The sequence below is a fragment of the Zasmidium cellare genome (assembly GCF_010093935.1).
Source record: "Zasmidium cellare ATCC 36951 unplaced genomic scaffold M409scaffold_5, whole genome shotgun sequence".
In the NCBI taxonomy this organism is placed as follows: Eukaryota; Fungi; Ascomycota; class Dothideomycetes; order Mycosphaerellales; family Mycosphaerellaceae; genus Zasmidium; species Zasmidium cellare.
Genome location: NW_022986949.1, coordinates 661,365 through 677,965, shown reverse-complemented (window position 1 = coordinate 677,965; position 16,601 = coordinate 661,365). Strand labels below are relative to the sequence as shown.

The 16,601-nt window shown below is 53.4% G+C and overlaps 7 protein-coding genes and 2 non-coding genes across 9 annotated transcripts; 5 read left to right on the top strand and 4 right to left on the bottom strand.

Annotated features, from left to right (window-relative positions):
* Window positions 1-2,606, bottom strand: M409DRAFT_63702 (uncharacterized protein; the record flags this gene model as incomplete). The annotated part of the gene is made up of 2 exons (XM_033815720.1): window positions 1-2,442; window positions 2,496-2,606. 2 exons carry the CDS (start codon window positions 2,604-2,606, stop codon window positions 1-3), a joined length of 2,553 nt encoding a protein of 850 aa, XP_033672314.1.
* A 450-nt stretch (window positions 2,607-3,056) lies between these two features.
* Window positions 3,057-3,890, top strand: M409DRAFT_50866 (uncharacterized protein; the record flags this gene model as incomplete). Its single annotated transcript, XM_033811656.1, has 1 exon — window positions 3,057-3,890. One exon carries the CDS (start codon window positions 3,057-3,059, stop codon window positions 3,888-3,890), a length of 834 nt encoding a protein of 277 aa, XP_033672313.1.
* A 149-nt stretch (window positions 3,891-4,039) lies between these two features.
* Window positions 4,040-4,111, bottom strand: M409DRAFT_t14. Its single transcript has one exon. It is a non-coding gene; the product is annotated as a tRNA-Arg (tRNA).
* Window positions 4,112-4,570: 459 nt separating this feature from the next.
* Window positions 4,571-4,644, bottom strand: M409DRAFT_t13. Its single transcript has one exon. It is a non-coding gene; the product is annotated as a tRNA-Arg (tRNA).
* Window positions 4,645-5,158: 514 nt separating this feature from the next.
* M409DRAFT_18540 (uncharacterized protein) lies at window positions 5,159-6,235 on the bottom strand (the record flags this gene model as incomplete). The annotated part of the gene is made up of 2 exons (XM_033804545.1): window positions 5,159-5,935; window positions 5,990-6,235. The coding sequence occupies 2 exons, from the start codon at window positions 6,233-6,235 to the stop codon at window positions 5,159-5,161; spliced, it is 1,023 nt and encodes a 340-aa protein (XP_033672312.1).
* Window positions 6,236-7,261: 1,026 nt separating this feature from the next.
* M409DRAFT_63700 (uncharacterized protein) lies at window positions 7,262-9,539 on the top strand (the record flags this gene model as incomplete). The annotated part of the gene is made up of 3 exons (XM_033815719.1): window positions 7,262-7,286; window positions 8,013-8,188; window positions 8,247-9,539. The coding sequence occupies 3 exons, from the start codon at window positions 7,262-7,264 to the stop codon at window positions 9,537-9,539; spliced, it is 1,494 nt and encodes a 497-aa protein (XP_033672311.1).
* Window positions 9,540-9,970: 431 nt separating this feature from the next.
* On the top strand, window positions 9,971-11,381 carry M409DRAFT_50863 (uncharacterized protein; the record flags this gene model as incomplete). The annotated part of the gene is made up of 4 exons (XM_033811655.1): window positions 9,971-10,172; window positions 10,254-10,915; window positions 10,969-11,226; window positions 11,361-11,381. The coding sequence occupies 4 exons, from the start codon at window positions 9,971-9,973 to the stop codon at window positions 11,379-11,381; spliced, it is 1,143 nt and encodes a 380-aa protein (XP_033672310.1).
* Window positions 11,382-13,315: 1,934 nt separating this feature from the next.
* M409DRAFT_18537 (uncharacterized protein) lies at window positions 13,316-14,391 on the top strand (the record flags this gene model as incomplete). Its single annotated transcript, XM_033804544.1, has 2 exons — window positions 13,316-14,295; window positions 14,343-14,391. 2 exons carry the CDS (start codon window positions 13,316-13,318, stop codon window positions 14,389-14,391), a joined length of 1,029 nt encoding a protein of 342 aa, XP_033672309.1.
* A 742-nt stretch (window positions 14,392-15,133) lies between these two features.
* M409DRAFT_18536 (uncharacterized protein) lies at window positions 15,134-16,585 on the top strand (the record flags this gene model as incomplete). The annotated part of the gene is made up of 1 exon (XM_033804543.1): window positions 15,134-16,585. The coding sequence occupies one exon, from the start codon at window positions 15,134-15,136 to the stop codon at window positions 16,583-16,585; it is 1,452 nt and encodes a 483-aa protein (XP_033672308.1).
* Window positions 16,586-16,601: the final 16 nt, after the last annotated feature.

Sequence of the window (16,601 nt, the reverse complement as noted above, 5' to 3'; positions counted from 1 at the left end):
CTACGGAAGCTCTTCGTACTCATCATCGTCCCAGCCTAGGGCATTGTACAAAGCTGCATCGCCGTTCAAGGCGATGCCAGAGTCCTCTCTGCGATCGGTGGTCGAAGGATAAACGGCAGCATTTTTGCTTCGACTATACGTCTTTCCTTTCAAGCTGGATCCAGGGACGTTTGTGAGAGGCGGCTCGACGAGTGACGGCATCCTCGAAATTTTAGCCGGCGTCGATAGCATCTGAGGCCTACGTGTCGCTGTAGGTGACTCGAGGAGCGTAGCCGGTGTCCTCGACAACGTAGTCGGCATGAACTTTGCAAAACCTCGCGAGGGAGTGCCATCGACGAGCGATGCGCCATGCCGTGGACGATGGCCAGTCTGAGGGACAGCAAACGTACTGTTGGGGATCTGGTCTGGTACGGCCAGCTGCCTGGCCGATGTACCAGGTACCATAGACACGCTCCCGCTGCTGGGGAAATGGGCTGGGCCCTGGTATAGATGTCTGCTGTGTGCAGGAGTCGCTTTGACATGGCGTGGAGTGGCAGTGACTGCGACGGGGTTCTTATCGGTCGTCTTTCGCTGGCCGTTCGACTTGCCTTTTGCGATTGCCTTGGCAAAGCTCTCATCCGTAGTTTTCGCGTGCTCTTCAACAGCTCGAGACCTGTTAGGTTTTTTAAGCGTGTCGATAGCATCGCGCACCTTCCCTTCGAGCTCTGCTTTCTTCTTCAGTTTGGCTTCGGTTGCCTGCGACATTGCCGATAGATCCACCTCTCGTCTTGCAAGAGACTCGAGCAAGCTGGGACGCTTTCGCACACCATTCTGCTGCGATTTCTGTCTCGACATTGGAATATTGTCTAGCGGTGGTGTTTCGCTGTTCTCACGCTTGATCATGGTCGACAGCACATCCGAATCTGTAGCAGCGCGGTGCAGTGATGGGTGTCGTTTACCTGCTCTGTTGAGAGCGTCGGAAGACACCCTTTCGAGCGGCTTCCTGGGTCTCTTCGATGGTGGTTGTCGAACTGCTGGTTCGCCTGGCCTTCTGGGCGCTGAAGCCTTGCTTTTGCTCGGATGTGGTTGTGTTGGTCCCCCAAGCTTCTTGCTTGCCGCATTGGCTCGTTCATGGATGCGAGCGGAGAAGAATGGGATGATGACCTCTGATGCGAAGCTTTTCAGATCGTCATTGGCCTCCTCCTTGTCATCGACATTGTCCATGCTTTTAGCAGGTGATCCCGAAGCGATTGAGTACCAGATGACAAGCCGATCTAGCAGATTGTCCAGCAGAGCGGACAAATCGACGTCTTTCTTCTTCTTTGGCTTTTTCTCATCTGGCACAACATGGCTCTCCTCTGCTTGCGTATCCAGATTCTGTGTCTCTGCAGCCGCAGTACTCGCAGTAGCAGATTTCACCCCGGAAGCCTCGAGAGCCAAGATCTCCAAGATCAGAACGACCTGTAGAAAGGTCTCTCGACTTCGTATTCGCTGGGACCGTCGTCGTATAACAGCATCGATCTTCTCGGCAGAGTCCAGTGCAGTTCGATCTTCGTCGTCACCTATCCACCATTGCTCCAGGTAGTCTTTTTCATCGACAAAGAACCCATGCCTGTCTCGCTTCGGTTTCCACTTGCGCTTCCTCTTCTTTGGCCGATCTTGGGGCGACTCGCGCGAAGGAAGTTCTTTGATGTGGTCGAACATGCCGTTGCGATATTTCTTGTCCGTGACGTTTACTGACAGCACTGCAGTGCGCAGAAAGGCGACAAGCTCTGCCGGCTGCGAGGCGAACGCAGCTCGTGCACGAGCAAGCGGTCCTTTGACGAAGTATGCCACGGGTGTCCTTGAGAGATAGAGGGTATCCAGGTAGGTCTTCGCCAGTTCTTCCAATGGGTCTTGAGCAGCTGCTGGGCCGAAGGTTGTTGAGGTAATGTCTTCGTACCGCGATTCATCTGCTGCCCTCGAAACTCCCACGTCTGCTGCACGTGTCGGTTCAGGCTCGGCCAAAGGTACTTGTCCCTGCTTCCTGAGCATAGAGAGCTTCGGCATACCATCCTTCGCCACCACCGCATGGTTCACATCAGCCTCAATCCCCGCATTCGCCCACCACGGCGTTCCACCTTCCACGCCTTCCACCGCTCTTCTCTTCCTCGGAGCCTGCACAGGCTGTCTTGTCACAGCCTCTCTTCCCATCAGATCCTCCATCTTTACCATCTCACCCAACCGACAAAGGGCATATCTCCTCTGCTGAACCCTCTCCACAGCATACATCCTCCGCTCCAGCTGATCCTCCACAATCAATATACTCTCATCGTCCCCAGCTTCCAAGCTCTGTATATGTGCGGTGAAAATCCGGCTGCCGTCGTGAGCAGTATCCAGGTAGGCCAGTGGGAGTTGCGATCGTGAGAGAAGACATATCGGCGTAAAAGTTCGTGGTTTTGCAAACGGGTCGGAAGAGTCCTGCTGCAAGCCTCTCAGCTCTTATTTTTGTCTCCAGCTCTGGCATATATACTCACTCGTATACTGAAAGGCCGTCTATCAATATCGCCGTCGTCGGTCTCTTCTCGTCTCCTCTTGCGCGTGGATTCCGGCTCGTCTCGTGCAGCGCTATTCATAACAAAAGACATGCTGTAGTGGAAGAATTCGCTCAATTCGGCCGTATCAATGTCATGGTCTTCGTAGCAATCGTCGCGTCGTCAAGAAACAATGGTTGCGCGCTCAACAATGTTTGGGAGGTCCAATGTCAATCGACGATGAGGATACGCGCTTTGCAGATGCGGGAAGACGCGTTAGAGTTTGGCTAGCGCCGGAGATCGGCAATCGACTGGAGCTTCGCTCGCTCCTCACTTCCCGCGTCATTCACTTGTGTCACATGCTCGACTGGCACTACTACCGCGGTTTGTTTATATCTCTCGGGAGCTGCTTCTTCACAGTTGCAGCGGTCTGTCTCGGGCAGGATCATAGCTGCACACCTCTCATACAATTTTCATAGGTCGACTACTTCCTATATATCATTTCCGAACCTTACTATTCCATTGTTTGTTGATACCCTACCAACAAGATCTCCTCAATAAACAATGCCTCCACGACAGCCACCTCCTCTCCTCCGTCTTCCATTGGAACTCAGGCAGCAGATATACTCCCTCCTCCTACCCCTCGAAAACGTGTCCCACCCTCTCCCCTCCGTCGGCATAACCTCCGTCTCGCACCGTCCGCCGACCTCGTCCCTCCTCAACATCCACCCCACCATAACCGCCGAAATCCTCGACTACTTCTACACAATCGCGACCTGGAAGCTCGTCTTCTCGCACGCCTTCAACTTCTTCCGCGTCGATCCCGAATTGAGACGTCTCGAATCCTCGCCGTCCCTCTCGCACATTCGGAAGGTGGAGGTGGTGTTCTTTTGCGATGTGTTGCTCTTGCACAGCTATCCGTCTTTTGGGGTGGAGAGCTTCTGCGAAGAGATTGAACGGAGAGCTGCCAGGGCTTGCGATGTCTTGGGAAAAGCGAAGAAGTTGAGGGTTGTGGTTGTGAGTTGGTGTGATTCGACGGGTACCGGGAGATGGCATGAGAAGGCGAAGATACTCAGACCTTTGAGGAAGCTGAAGGACAAGAACAAGAACGTCGTATTCCGAATTGGAAAAGTTAACGGGCCAGAAGATCTGGAGAGAGAGGACTTCGTCGAGGCATTGAGGGATGTTCTAGGTGCCGAGGAGAGAATTGAAACGGGTTATGATGGGACAGAAGATCCATCAAGCAGTCTGAGGATGTTGGCATTTGACGTGAGACAAGACAGACGCCAGCTTTCAGCCCAGCCCGGCGTTTCAATGCCGAAGATGGGGATGAGAAGTGGATGGAAAGGAGCACCACCTTCGATGGAAGCGCCATTAGAAGACGAGAACGAGTCCTGAGCTGGACTTTATCTACGATCGTGAAACCTGAATGGAAAAAAATTTAACGCCTCAGCCAAATGTCCTTGGCTGTACCACCGAACCCACCCTGTATCAGAGAGTCGATACTAGCGGCAAAAGCAAAAAGAAAGCCCACGATGAGCACTCTTCTCTCCTGACACGGGTTGAACGTGCAACCTTCGGATTCGAAGTCCGCTGCGCTACCATTGCGCCACAGGAGATTTGATTATGACGAGGAGGATCTCTGCCACCTTATGTCACTTCACCAGAAGTTGTACTGGCATTGGCCGTCAGCCTGCTGCATATCAGTCACAAACGACGGAGATGAATGACTCTAGAAGTGACGCATTGAACCTAGTGCTGCTCCTGGAAACAGATCACCAAGGCCCATCTCGGTGTCCTTACCAGACGAATTCCCATCAAGAAGAAACATTATCAGGTCGATCAAGGACATCATTGGCACGGCTCGAACTCACAGCTTGGAGAACTGGTTTGCTTGCAACCGGTGAGAGAACCTGAAGAGCTATATATATAACTACAACCTGTTCTTGTGCAGAAAGAGGATATGCCCGACCTCATCCTTGCTGGCCTTCGAAGTCTGGTTTGAGCTGGCCGCTTTTTTGTGGCCCGCCCACACAAACACCCAAAAAGCCAAAAACGAATTCAACCACGATTCTAATCTCTCCCGGCACGACTCGAACGTGCAACCTTCGGATCCGGACTCCGACGCTCTACCAAATTGAGCCACGAGAGATTCTATAGGTCGCATGTGCTGGTGAGGTTTTCCTCCCTCATTACATCCCTTCACCTCTGTTTGTCCCAGACTTCTCCCGCGGTTTGCTGCAGACGGCGACTACCGGTGGAAAGGTCGGGAAGCGTCTGAAGAGGACGCAGGTGTCCGTCGATACGGTCTGCTCATGTGGGGACTCTTGTTGACATGCGGGTTGTTGCTTTTGGACGGACAGCTACGTGATCGTCACAGTGAGCATTGGCATTCGGCTTTGTCTTCACCACGCGATCACTCCCGTGCGCAGCTCTGCTATCTCTACAGCACGCCTAGTGCACTCGACTATCCAAGCTGCACATGATATCTCCAATATTGGTCACCTGGACCAGATCTGATATGCATGTGAAAGGAGCCAAGCTTGCGATTTCACTTCAGCCGCAAGCGATTCGACTCCTCGCACTCACTTCACTACGACTACTGAACCTTCAGCAGTTATCTCCCTACACCCGTCCATACCACCAACCCGGTCGCCAACAGAACCTCAACAAGCCCCCTCCAGCCTCGCCCTCAAGACCTGGTTCCTCAACGCCGCCGAAAAGATCACATTACATCCACTCCCGGTATCATTCGCAATCACCGAATTCGTCCCATACTCAGCAATCACCTCCGTCGTGCCATTCTGCCCAGCCGGCGTGCCACTCGCTCTTCGATAAATCCCTCCATTCGGCGAGCTATCAAACGTCGTGAAGTAGACATTACCCGAGGCAGCAAAGTTGAAATCGTCCAGGCGGAAAGAGTAGTCGAAGAGAGTCGTGATGCCCCCGGTTGCTTGGCCTGTCTGCGTGTTGACGGGGACGTAGCCGTAGTTGCCGGAGGAGGTTGTGGTGAAATACAGGCGACTATCTCTGAACTTGAGGCCGTTGACTCCCGCTCGACCCAGCGGACCCGTCGCGCCTCCAGCATTGGGACCGAGGTCGGCGCTGGTGATGAGTGCTGTCGTTCTGTTCAGCGCGATATCTGTCAACCAGATCGTGCCTTGTTGGAAATCTGTGCCGGCGATCAGACCACGGCTGGCGTTGACGATGGCCAGGCCGTCGATGATGGTCGCTTGTGTGGCCGAGCCCATCAGAACCGCAGTGACTTTGCTGGGGTCGTAGCTGGGCGGCACATAACTGCGGAGATCGAGCAGCCAGATGTTCCAGGTGCCATTGACGGGTCCGCCGGAGATGGTGTAGTTGCCCACCGACACGGCGAAGACGTCTTTCTGCAGCTGGACGATGCCCGTCACTGAGCCGTATCCGTTGAAAGTGTGTACTAGCTGCAAGACCTTGTCAACACACATCTTCGTGGATCGTCTGCATTGGGACCTTACCTTTGGGGTCTGATCTTGCCCCTGAGTTGGGTCCAGCTGGAAGATATATGGGCAAGTCGTGCAAGTGACGAGCAATTGGTTGTTATTGCGCAGAAGAGTGTTCTCAGGGATAAAGCTGGAGTTGAAAGTGTAGATTGTTTCCGGCTGCACAGGCACTGCTGCTGCACTGTTGGCTGCTATGGGTTGCGGCGCAGCCAGGCACAATGAGCAGATGGTGAAGAGAGCGAATAAAGATGGCAACTCCATCTTCGGGTGATAGACAATGAATGTTCTGGGGATCTTGTACTAAAGGCCAGCAAGAAGAATTGGATCTTTTATACTGCCCTGCATGCAGAGGATCTAAGCCAAGTTGCCTCGAAGACTTCTTGCTTGCCGGATCCTCACTCTTGGAACACTCTTCCGGACGGCTCCCAGGACCTCGACGCGGTGCTCGTCTTGGGTCCAGATTCATCCTGCTACGTCAATGGCACTGGCGAGAGTAGCACAGTCCTCACCAAATGCTGGTCGAGGTAGACCGCCCAACACAACGCATCATCCTTTCGGCATCATCAACACCATCAGGAGGCGGACATGGCGTCCCTTCGACCAATGTCCCCTCGTCATCAACCTCTTCGGGCTTGAGGCCCCAATACATGGCTTCCCACAGGACATCCATATTGAAGCTTCCCAAGCCATCTCATTGTCCAGACCGCTTGCTACACGGGAAACTCAATCCCAAGAGGATATAATGCAAGCCATGCTGGTCAGAAGAGAGAGATTGTCTTCGATCGATCTCAACCACAGGGGAGGTCGTGCATTCCTGAATGTGTGATAGTGTGCTTAACTTGCAGCTGGCGATGGCCTGGACTGTAAGTGAGAGCTACTGCTTCGCAGTCAACATCGAGGGAGAATTGACATGTAGGGCTCAAGACCGTTTCGAGCACTGCCGATTGAAGAAGCATAGCCCGAGGGTGGTTGTGGCGAGTCTGTTGGCCCACCGAATGGTGGAAAGGGCAAAGTTCAGAATCGGTGTCCGGACCAGATTGCACTGGATTTCGGAGCGCCTTGGTGGAACCGAATTGCCTCCCTTCATATTCTCGACAGCAATCAGCTGGGCAGAGAGAACGGTGCTGGTTGCGCGAGTGCCCGGAAAGAAACACCGCCATGTCGGACGACGTCTCCGCCAGCCTCATGGCTGTAATAGACTTGGCCGAGCACGCGCTCTGCCATCGATACAACTCCCATATTGAGCAAATGTACATACTTAAGATCGCTCAGCGGCCAGGTATGGCGATGCCGTGTTCATCCTGGCACTTTGGTGGTGAAAACCACGATTGTTTGCATAGGGCGACGTCCAGGGCTAACACGAAAGATTCAGGGGCAAACAACCCTTTGCATACGCTAGCCTGGCTGGCTGTAGACGGCAAGGCTCGCAGCTTTCCTAAGCACCTTCCTATTACTGTTCCGTGGTCGGCCCGGCATGCTTTCCTCTTGAGCCGCAGTTCACGAAAATCTAGGGCAGACTCTCTGTCTTGCTCATCATGCATAAAGCCATGTAGGGTTCGACAGCCCGTCATACGCATAAGTTGTCGAAACTGGCTTGGCGTGCGAGAAGTTCGCGGGCTGCCAGAACCACACATATGGAATACTGACGGCTGGAGACATACGGAATTTTGCCTGCCGCAGAACATACTCATCGAGACGTGTACCCACATGAGGCTGTCAGATCACACGTGCACGTCCTGGCCTTGCTCATTCTGGAATTCCCGCCAATTCCTGTACGCAAAGTGCATGAGGGTACACTCTGCAGTCCCTCATGGCTGCTCAACGGGATGACATCGCCAACGTGGAAGAACAAAATGAAACGATATCCCCAGACTATCTACGAACATTACTTGGATCGAATCATTTGCAAGTGTGTGCCGACCGGTTGCTGAAGACACCATCTCCCTGCCCCCGATCTGAATTGCTCTAATTTCTCCCCGAGAAATGACCTCGATGCTAGGCTCGCTGGCAACAGTTGCGGCACTGAGTGCTATCACAGTCTCTGCAAAAGCTGCTTTCTGTCAAAATGAAACCCAGCAAGATCTCGCGCAGCTTCTCTCACACAACGCCACCGTGAGCAGCAACATTCCGGCAAACTTTCGATGGAGTACATATGATGAGCCGAACCCCGCTCTATACATAACGGCGGCGACAGAGGGAGATGTAGCTCAAGTGGTGAGTCCTGTAGCGGAAAGATCCAGACTCGTTAAAAGACTTACGGATTATACAACAGGTTCGCTACGCCAATAGACACAACTACCCTTTCCTTCTCCAGAATGGAGGTAACGGCTGGGCGGACACATTCAACCTGAGTGGTTGCGGTCTAATGATAGACATCAGCAATCTCAATCAGGTCACTTTCAACCACGACGAAACACAAGCAACCATCCAAGGAGGCATCACAGTGCGAGAGCTGGTCGCAGCCGCAGCGAGCAGGAGCGCTAGAATTGGAACCGCCACGTGCAACTGCCTCGGGTTCCTTGGCGCAGCCTTGGGCGGAGGTCAGAGTCGAATCGACGGACTCTATGGCTTGAGCGTAGACCAACTCATCTCCGCAACGGTGGTCTTAGCATCCGGAGAAGTCGTCCAAACCAGTGCCACTTACCATCCAGATCTTTGGTGGGCCATCCGTGGAGCGGGTCCTAACTTTGGCATCGTCACTTCAGCGGTGGTCAAGGTGTATCCGATACCAGCGGGACAGAACTACGCCTGGCAGGCCAGCATCACTCTCTCTCGGGACCAGATCAGACCCCTGATGGAGGTACTCAGCACGTTGAAGCTCACACCAGAGATGGAGTTCGACTTCTACTTTGCCACATCTGGAGCACCGTCATATACTCCAGCCATTGTCGTCGTGCCATTCTACGTCGGCGATGAGTCTGCCGCCCGCACAGCCTTCGCTCCAATCCTCAATCTGAACCCCGTAAATATCACCGGCGGCGAGCTACCCTACGAACAGTGGAATTCAGCAGGCGACTCCTTCTGCACCCGAGGGGGCCGCAAGCCAGCATATGGAGCCTCGACCGCGCGTCTCGATGTCGACACTTGGGTTGAGGTTTTCCACTCCTACGAGGCCTTCATAGCGTCGAACCCTACTGCCTTCGGTACAAGCTCGACCATCCTCTCAGAAAACTATCCGCGACCAAACACTTCCCTCGAGTCTGCCCTGACGTCTTCGTACCCGTGGCGAGACCTGGGCCGCCACCATATCATCTTGCCAAGCTATACCGATCCTGCTTTGGACGAACAAGCTACTACGTGGGCTGCGAGCGTGAGGTCGATGCTGTGGGCGACGGCTGGTACAGCTCAAAACAGCAGGTCGGTCTCAATCCCTCAAATGCCCTTGAACATCGTACTGACAATAAGATTCTCCAGCTACATCAATTTTGCCCACGGGGACCAAAGTCTTTCGACGATGTACGGACAAAGCTTGCCGCGATTGCAACAGCTGAAAAGAATATACGATCCGTGGAATCGGTTTGACCAGTGGTTTCCGTTGTTTCGAAGGGGGGACTATTGGCCCTGAGACCTTTAGAGTCGTTCTGTGTAATGCTCTGCCTGGGATATCAAAGGAGAGTCTTGAGTCATATCAACGATGAGGCCTGCGATTATTGTCGCATATTTTCCTTAGGAAGGGCTTCTGGACAAATACCGGTCAATAGTTCAATCGCAAACCCCTGTCATCGGCGTACTACGAGTGCTCATACAATGTATCACTCTTATTCCAAACAAGAAACAAGAAATTAGCTAGATCTCCAACCATCGATCGACTAACAACCTAGACCTGATGCCGATCCTTTCGGCCCAGTGGAAAAGTCACTGCATTGCTTAGAGCTAGAGCTCCACCTCCACCCATATGACCTCAACTCCAAGAAACACATCCATCCCAACGACGCCAAAGCACTTCGAATCTGAACACTAAATCCAGAGAGTGCCCCCTAACAACGGATATCCACCATGTCCCTCACCAAAGACGAATTCTTCCAAACCTGGCTCGCAGCCAAAGAATCCCAAGAACCACACATCATCGAAACGGCCAGGACGCGCTACCAACACACCGAAGCACCGAACTACACAACCGTCCCCGAATCCAATGATCCAGATGCGAAGGCCTTCGAAGCGCATTTCGAAAATTTTCTCCAGAATCCCGATGTAGCGAGTTCGATTGAGACATCCAAGTTCATAACCCGCCCAGCCAATATCCTCCCTTGAACGCCTACGGGATTGAATCTTCAACCAGGCCAGCAGGTCTCAACTTTCGCGAGTGGTCGGGTGTGGCGTTCTAGGGTATTGGATCTCTTCGTCCCGCCGCAGTTCGCGCTCTGGTTTCGTGTGGGCGTCAATGGGAAAGTCTTCAACTCGACCAGGGACACGAATACTTTCAGCGTCAAGTCAGGCGAGAAAGGAGAACTGTATCTCGCGAACCAGTTCCCCGCTTGGTGGCAGGAGAAAAGCGGGCGAGTCGTGGGGGATATAGCGATTTACGAGAACGGCGGGGATGGGAAGATAGAGGTTTTGGTGGTGGTTTGGAAAGACGGGGTAGATGTTGGGAAACTCCTCTCAAACTTGAGTAACGATTCAGAACTCATCAAGGCCGAATCTCAACGCCCGCAAGCTGAGTCCGCGACGAACCTCCCGCCGGAATGGTACCATTTCTGGTTTTTGGGGACATCAACCCTATATAGCTCTCTTTCCACTCAAGACCATAAGAAATGCATCCACGCAAAACCGGACAAGAGTATCGGGATTCTGATGAAAGATCTGGAACCGACGCTTGTGTTTGAGAAGGGTGTCAAAGTGAAGTGGGATTGGAAGATTGATGCGCTGCCGTCGAGGTTGAGGGAGGATACGACGTTTAGTCATGATTATTTGAGTGTTGCTTTTGAGTTTGAGAACGGGAGGGTGAGTGTTACAGCCTCCTCGCTGGAGGAATGAGCTGATTGTGTTTTTGTTAGGACATAACCTACACTTGGTCCTGGGAGCTGCCTGTCGAATATGGTTATTGGTGTCCCTTGCCGACCTGGGAGGCCCGCGAGTACCACGTCGTGATCCGATCCGGCACGACTGGTCTCGGCGAGTGGCTGCACGAAGAGCGAGATCTCTTTGCGGATTATGAGAAGTATATTGGTCGAAAGGGTGGCGTTCCTGAGAGGATTACGAGAGTGTGGCTGATTTCCAACGGGGTGTTCCAGAGATTGGAGGGAGAGATGACGGTAAGTGGCATTGAGATTGTTGGCAGTGCGGGAGGGAGTGTTGTGGAGGTCCTTCGAGGCGGCCGGGGAGTTAGGAGTAGAGGTTGCTGTGGTCGTGATCGTGGTTGTGTAGGGGTGTAACTTATTTCGGGCAGGCCGGGGAGCTCGGAAGATGATATGAGGTTGTAGATGAACTATGGCAGCCTTCCCCAGCATTGGCGGTACTCTGTGAAGATTAACAGCATACCTGCAAGGCTGCACGGTCGAAGCAATGGCCAAATCTCCGTGAGGCGAGTTGACATACTCTCCTCGGAGCTGAATGAATCCTTCGGTGAAGTTCTCCAACTGTCACAGGTCTGGCCAGTGCTAAGCAAACAGCAAGCAAAATGGTACAGAGGTGCATTTCCAGAGTGATCCAATTGCTGGCTGGCTAGAACGGTTGCGCATGAATGAGCATCCAATACTTTCTGCCTACCTTGCCAACCATCCCTGCTTTGGTAGAGTGACTGTCCGGCCATTGACATGCGCGCCCAGAAGAACGTCGTCTCTAATGTTTCCACAAAGCCTTCGCTTCGGGAACATCACAGGCTGTACCGAAACGTCGGCGAAACGCGGCGTGAGAACAAATCGTTTAGCCGAGTAACCGAACTCTGCTCGCTCGGCTTTACGGGCGGATTGTGGACTCGGTTGTAAGTGCAAATCCAGAAAGTAGACCAGGCTGTTTATTTCGATGAATCGCCGTGGGATGATGGTAGTTAGGCCACGGAGAAATGTTTAGCAAGCCAACGAGGCTGGGTCGTTATTGGCAGTGGGAATGATGCTGTTGAATCCTAAGCGTGCATCGGTAGAGTGTACGCGCTCACTGGAAACTCTCCGGCAGCATCTTGAAGATACCCAGAACAAGTTGAAGTCCAAAGACATCCCTGCCCTCCACAATCATCCGGATCGTTTCCCCGGCAAAGTTGAGCAGCAATAATCAGCCACTACTTTAACGCCGAAGCGAAGCTCGGGATCGGACAAAGTAGGAAGAAGACACGGCCGCACGTGAGAGCTGCGACGGCTTGTCTCGAACCGCTCGTCCCGCATCCATCCACGCGTGCCACGAAAAGTACCCCGCATGACGAAGCTCCCAGCTATGCGGTCTCACTCTGTTCTTGCGAGGTCGGATTGCCCGTCTCTCGTTGTGAGTAATGGCTGGCGACGGATTGGATCGTTGTTTGTTGTTGTATGGAGCTGTCAAACTGCAGCAGTTGGGCGGCCATAACGTCTCTCAACAAATACCGGATCGATCCGGCCTGCGTCCGGTCCGTCGGATAGCTGCAATGTAGGAGGCTCTGCGTCGTCCAGCATGTGTTCCTTGTCGCGAGCCTGGATGCTTCTCATTCGAGCCTCGTCACGTTACAGACAGAGGCACAGAGCTTCGTGACTGGACGAAACCCCTCAAAGATACAGAGGTACAACGACAGCGGTCAGAAGGGTTGTATGCTGGTAGCTCTGTGCCAGGCAGGTGATCTTGCTGATATCCAGGGCGGGCGCCTCGTTGCTTCGATCCCACGAGCGTCTGTCTTTGCCTGCTTACCGCGGATCTGTGTGAGCCACTCTTGGAGCTTTAGATAGCTCTATTTGCTCCTCTCAAGGTCACACCGTTTCTTGACAAACGTGGCGACTGCTGTTTGTGAATACGTATCGACTACCCTGCGACCAGCGTGAAGGCGACATTGTTGGGGAGAGCTGATGACTGTGGTGGGGCCAAGCGGTATCGGGTATCAAGCAGTTGGCCTTTCACATGTAAGTGATAAACCCACGGGTACAATCGGGACAAAGCCAGATACCACGCCTCTCGCTCGTAGCCAATGTCTGGGGCTCGTGAAGCCGGATGTTGAGGGCGGAGTGGGAAGCGAAGGAGCGTTAATTTGCGATGTCGCAACCCGATCGAACTCGTCGTTTGAGTTGCGATCATACAAACATGGAGCACGGCCTGACGGAACACAGACGTGAATCCCCACCGACCCTCCCACTCCACTCCACCTCTTCACGCTTGCTGCTCTACCAAACGTCAGCAAACTTGAGAGCACACATACACCCACCTTGACGAACACACGACGACATCATGAGTTCCTCTGTGGTGGAAGCTGCGAAGCGAAAGGCCAACGAGGCCGTCAACGCTGCGAAAGGTGTTGCAGAAGATGCTCCAGCAGCCATGCAAAAGGCGTCGGAGAACCCGCAACAAGCGACCAGAGACTTCTTACATACCCCATTCATGCGTGCAGCATTGCCATTCGTCAACGGTGGAGCTGCAGGTATGGTCGCAACATCATGCATACAACCGATCGATATGATCAAGGTCCGCCTGCAGCTTGCTGGAGAGGGTGTGAAGACGGGTCCCAAGCCAACACCTCTGAGTGTGACAAGAGAGATCATTGCCGCTGGCAAGGTCATGGACCTTTATACCGGTCTTTCTGCTGGTCTTCTGAGGCAGGCCGTATATACCACTGCACGCCTGGGATTCTTTGATACCTTCATGAAGTCGCTGAGCGCTTCCGCAGAGAAAGATGGCCGAAAAGTTGGCTTCAAAGAACGTGCTGCTGCAGGCTTGACTGCAGGCGGCTTGGCAGCGTTCGTTGGCAATCCAGCAGATTTGGCCCTCATCCGGATGCAAAGTGATGGGTTGAAGCCGAAGGCAGAGCGGGCGAACTACAGAGGAGTCGGCGATGCGTTGATGAGGATCGCCAAAAACGAGGGAGTCACTCGATTATGGGCTGGAGCGACTCCAACAGTGATCCGGGCCATGGCATTGAACTTTGGACAGCTTGCGTTCTTCTCTGAGGCCAAAGCTCAGCTGAAAGATTCATCTCTGGGACCACGAGCTCAGACTCTCACTGCATCCGCCGTAGCAGGGTTCTTTGCATCGTTCTTCAGTCTGCCGTTCGATTTCATCAAGACCAGGCTCCAGAAGCAGTCCAGGAAACCAGACGGAACTCTCCCGTACAAGGGTTTCTTCGATTGCTTCCAAAAGGTGCTCAGGGAGGAGGGTCCGTTGCGTTTCTATCGTGGCTTCGGAACATACTACACACGCATTGCGCCACACGCGTAAGTAAGGCCAGTTAGAGTGTTTAGCAGACACTGACAGGTTGCAGGATGGTGACTTTGATCGTGGCCGATTACCTGAACTTCATCACCAAGTAGGGGGCCGCGCCATGGAACATCGATGAGAGAAGGACTTGCAGGTATCTCCGAAAACCCCTTCCAGTCGGCAATGGCACTAATGATTAGAAGAGCCACGCATTGGCACAGTCAGATATCGTTTGGTGGGGCTTCTGTGACCTGGAAGCTGAGGCTTGGCATATCTTCCTTACACCAGCGCGGCAATCCAGAGGACCCGGCCAAGAGGTGAGCTTGACACATCACATCCAGCGGTCTAGTGAAATAGGTGGGCATTTCCATGAGCGCAAGGCGTGTTCGGTGCTGGTTGATAGGATTTTCTCTCGAGGGTATGTAAATAGTCCGGCATGGGATCATGATGGCCTTTGAGCGCACAAGTGGCCAGTATTCGTCCATCGGCTTCAGTGCTTCCCCTGACTCAAGCTTTGAAAGAAATGGCTTTCTTCTCACTGGTGAAAGCGATCATGCTCTCGTGGGAACCTCTGGCTTGTGAGAAAGCTTGCGGTGTTCGGGGTATTCGTTGTTTCTCTTGTAACATCGATCCAATTTCTGTCGTGCGGGTTGATTCGATCACGCCTTTCATTCTCGACATGCAGAGGGATGTTCGTCCAAATGATTCTGTGAGGGCGAAGAGTGAAGTGTTGTCTCGTCAATTTCGAGATCTTCGTCGGCGCTCGGCCCGATTCCGGGACAGCTTAATCAACATTCAATCTAATCGCGTCGCCAGACGCGTCTCCACCATCACCGAACAACACCACCCCCAAACATGGCAACACGAGCACGACAGTCGACCGTCCAGCCCACACCTTCGAGACAGTCAAATGCCGGGACTGGTCGTGCTATAGCAGGCACCAGCAACACTGAATTGCCTGAATACGAACCGCCCGAGTTCTCCCTCAACCCGGCCGCGCAACGCGCACTCGCCCAACTCGCACGAACACACAACGGATCCAAATTGAACGACCGCCTAGACAGCGCCCATACACATGTCACAGAAGCAGCCACGGACATCAATGATGTACTTTTCGAGAGGGTTCAGAGTCTGCAGAGAGTGAAGGAGAAGCGCAGGCGGGCAGCCGAAGATGCAGACGAAGAGGACGACGGAGAAGATGGGACGCTAAATGAGTTGGAAGAAGATTTGGCACAAATGAGCAACAAGGTCAAAGGCATGACAGATCGCATGGAGCAGAGGATTCGCAAGATTGTGGATGCCAAGCACGCGGTGAAGCACATGGCGGACGCTGTCACCGCAACTGCAGACGATGCGAGGACCAATGCTAGCACTCAAGCAAGCACTCTGAATACGAGGTCGCAGCGGACGAGAAGACGGCAGAATGATGAAGACGGAGAGGAAGAGTCGGATGGCGAGGAGTTGCCCGATTTCGACCCTACCGATCCTGCAGCTGGCACTGCACCTGTGAATCCACCGCTTGATGTCTTCAATAAGAGATTGGAGGAGATGAAGACCCGATATCAGTCGTTCAATCACACCACCAGATACGCGGAGGATAACGACTACAGAACCTTCAAACGAGCAGTACACGACGCTCAGTACCGAGACGATGAAGTTCCTCTACCTCACTATACGGAGTGGTTCAACGATGATGGCACAGTCGCAGCTCTCGGAGTGACGAACGCAGATGGGGACGACGATTCAGATGACGATATTGCGGTCAGTCGAGCGACGATCAGCACGAAATGCTCGCTCAGTCTCAGAGAGTTCGAACACCCCATCACCTCCACAAAGTGTCCGCACAGTTTCGAGAAGGTACACATCCTCGAATTCATCGGCAACTCAGCTCAACGCATGCCACCTGTCAATGGGCGTCCTGGCGAGAAGGCCGTGCAATGTCCTGTTGGTGGTTGTACACAGATGCTCTCGAAGAGCGATCTAAAGGTGGATCCCATTGTCGTCAGGAAGATCAAGCGACTGCAAAAAGCCAGAGAGATGGAGATGGAGGAAGATGAGGAAGACGACGATCGGCCTACGAATGGTACTCAGCACAGGGCCCATCAAATCATTGACGATAACGACGATGACGAGGAAGATGCTACGAATATCGATGGTATGGATGTTGATGACCCACCAGTCAACCCCAAGCAAGAGCCGCGATCTTCCAGACCTGGACCTTCTGAACCGCCACGGCCGTCGCAAGCCGTTGACCTGCTGGATGACGACGATGAGGAAGAGGACGAAGAGGAGAGCATGTACGACTAGGCTTCACGATACCCAG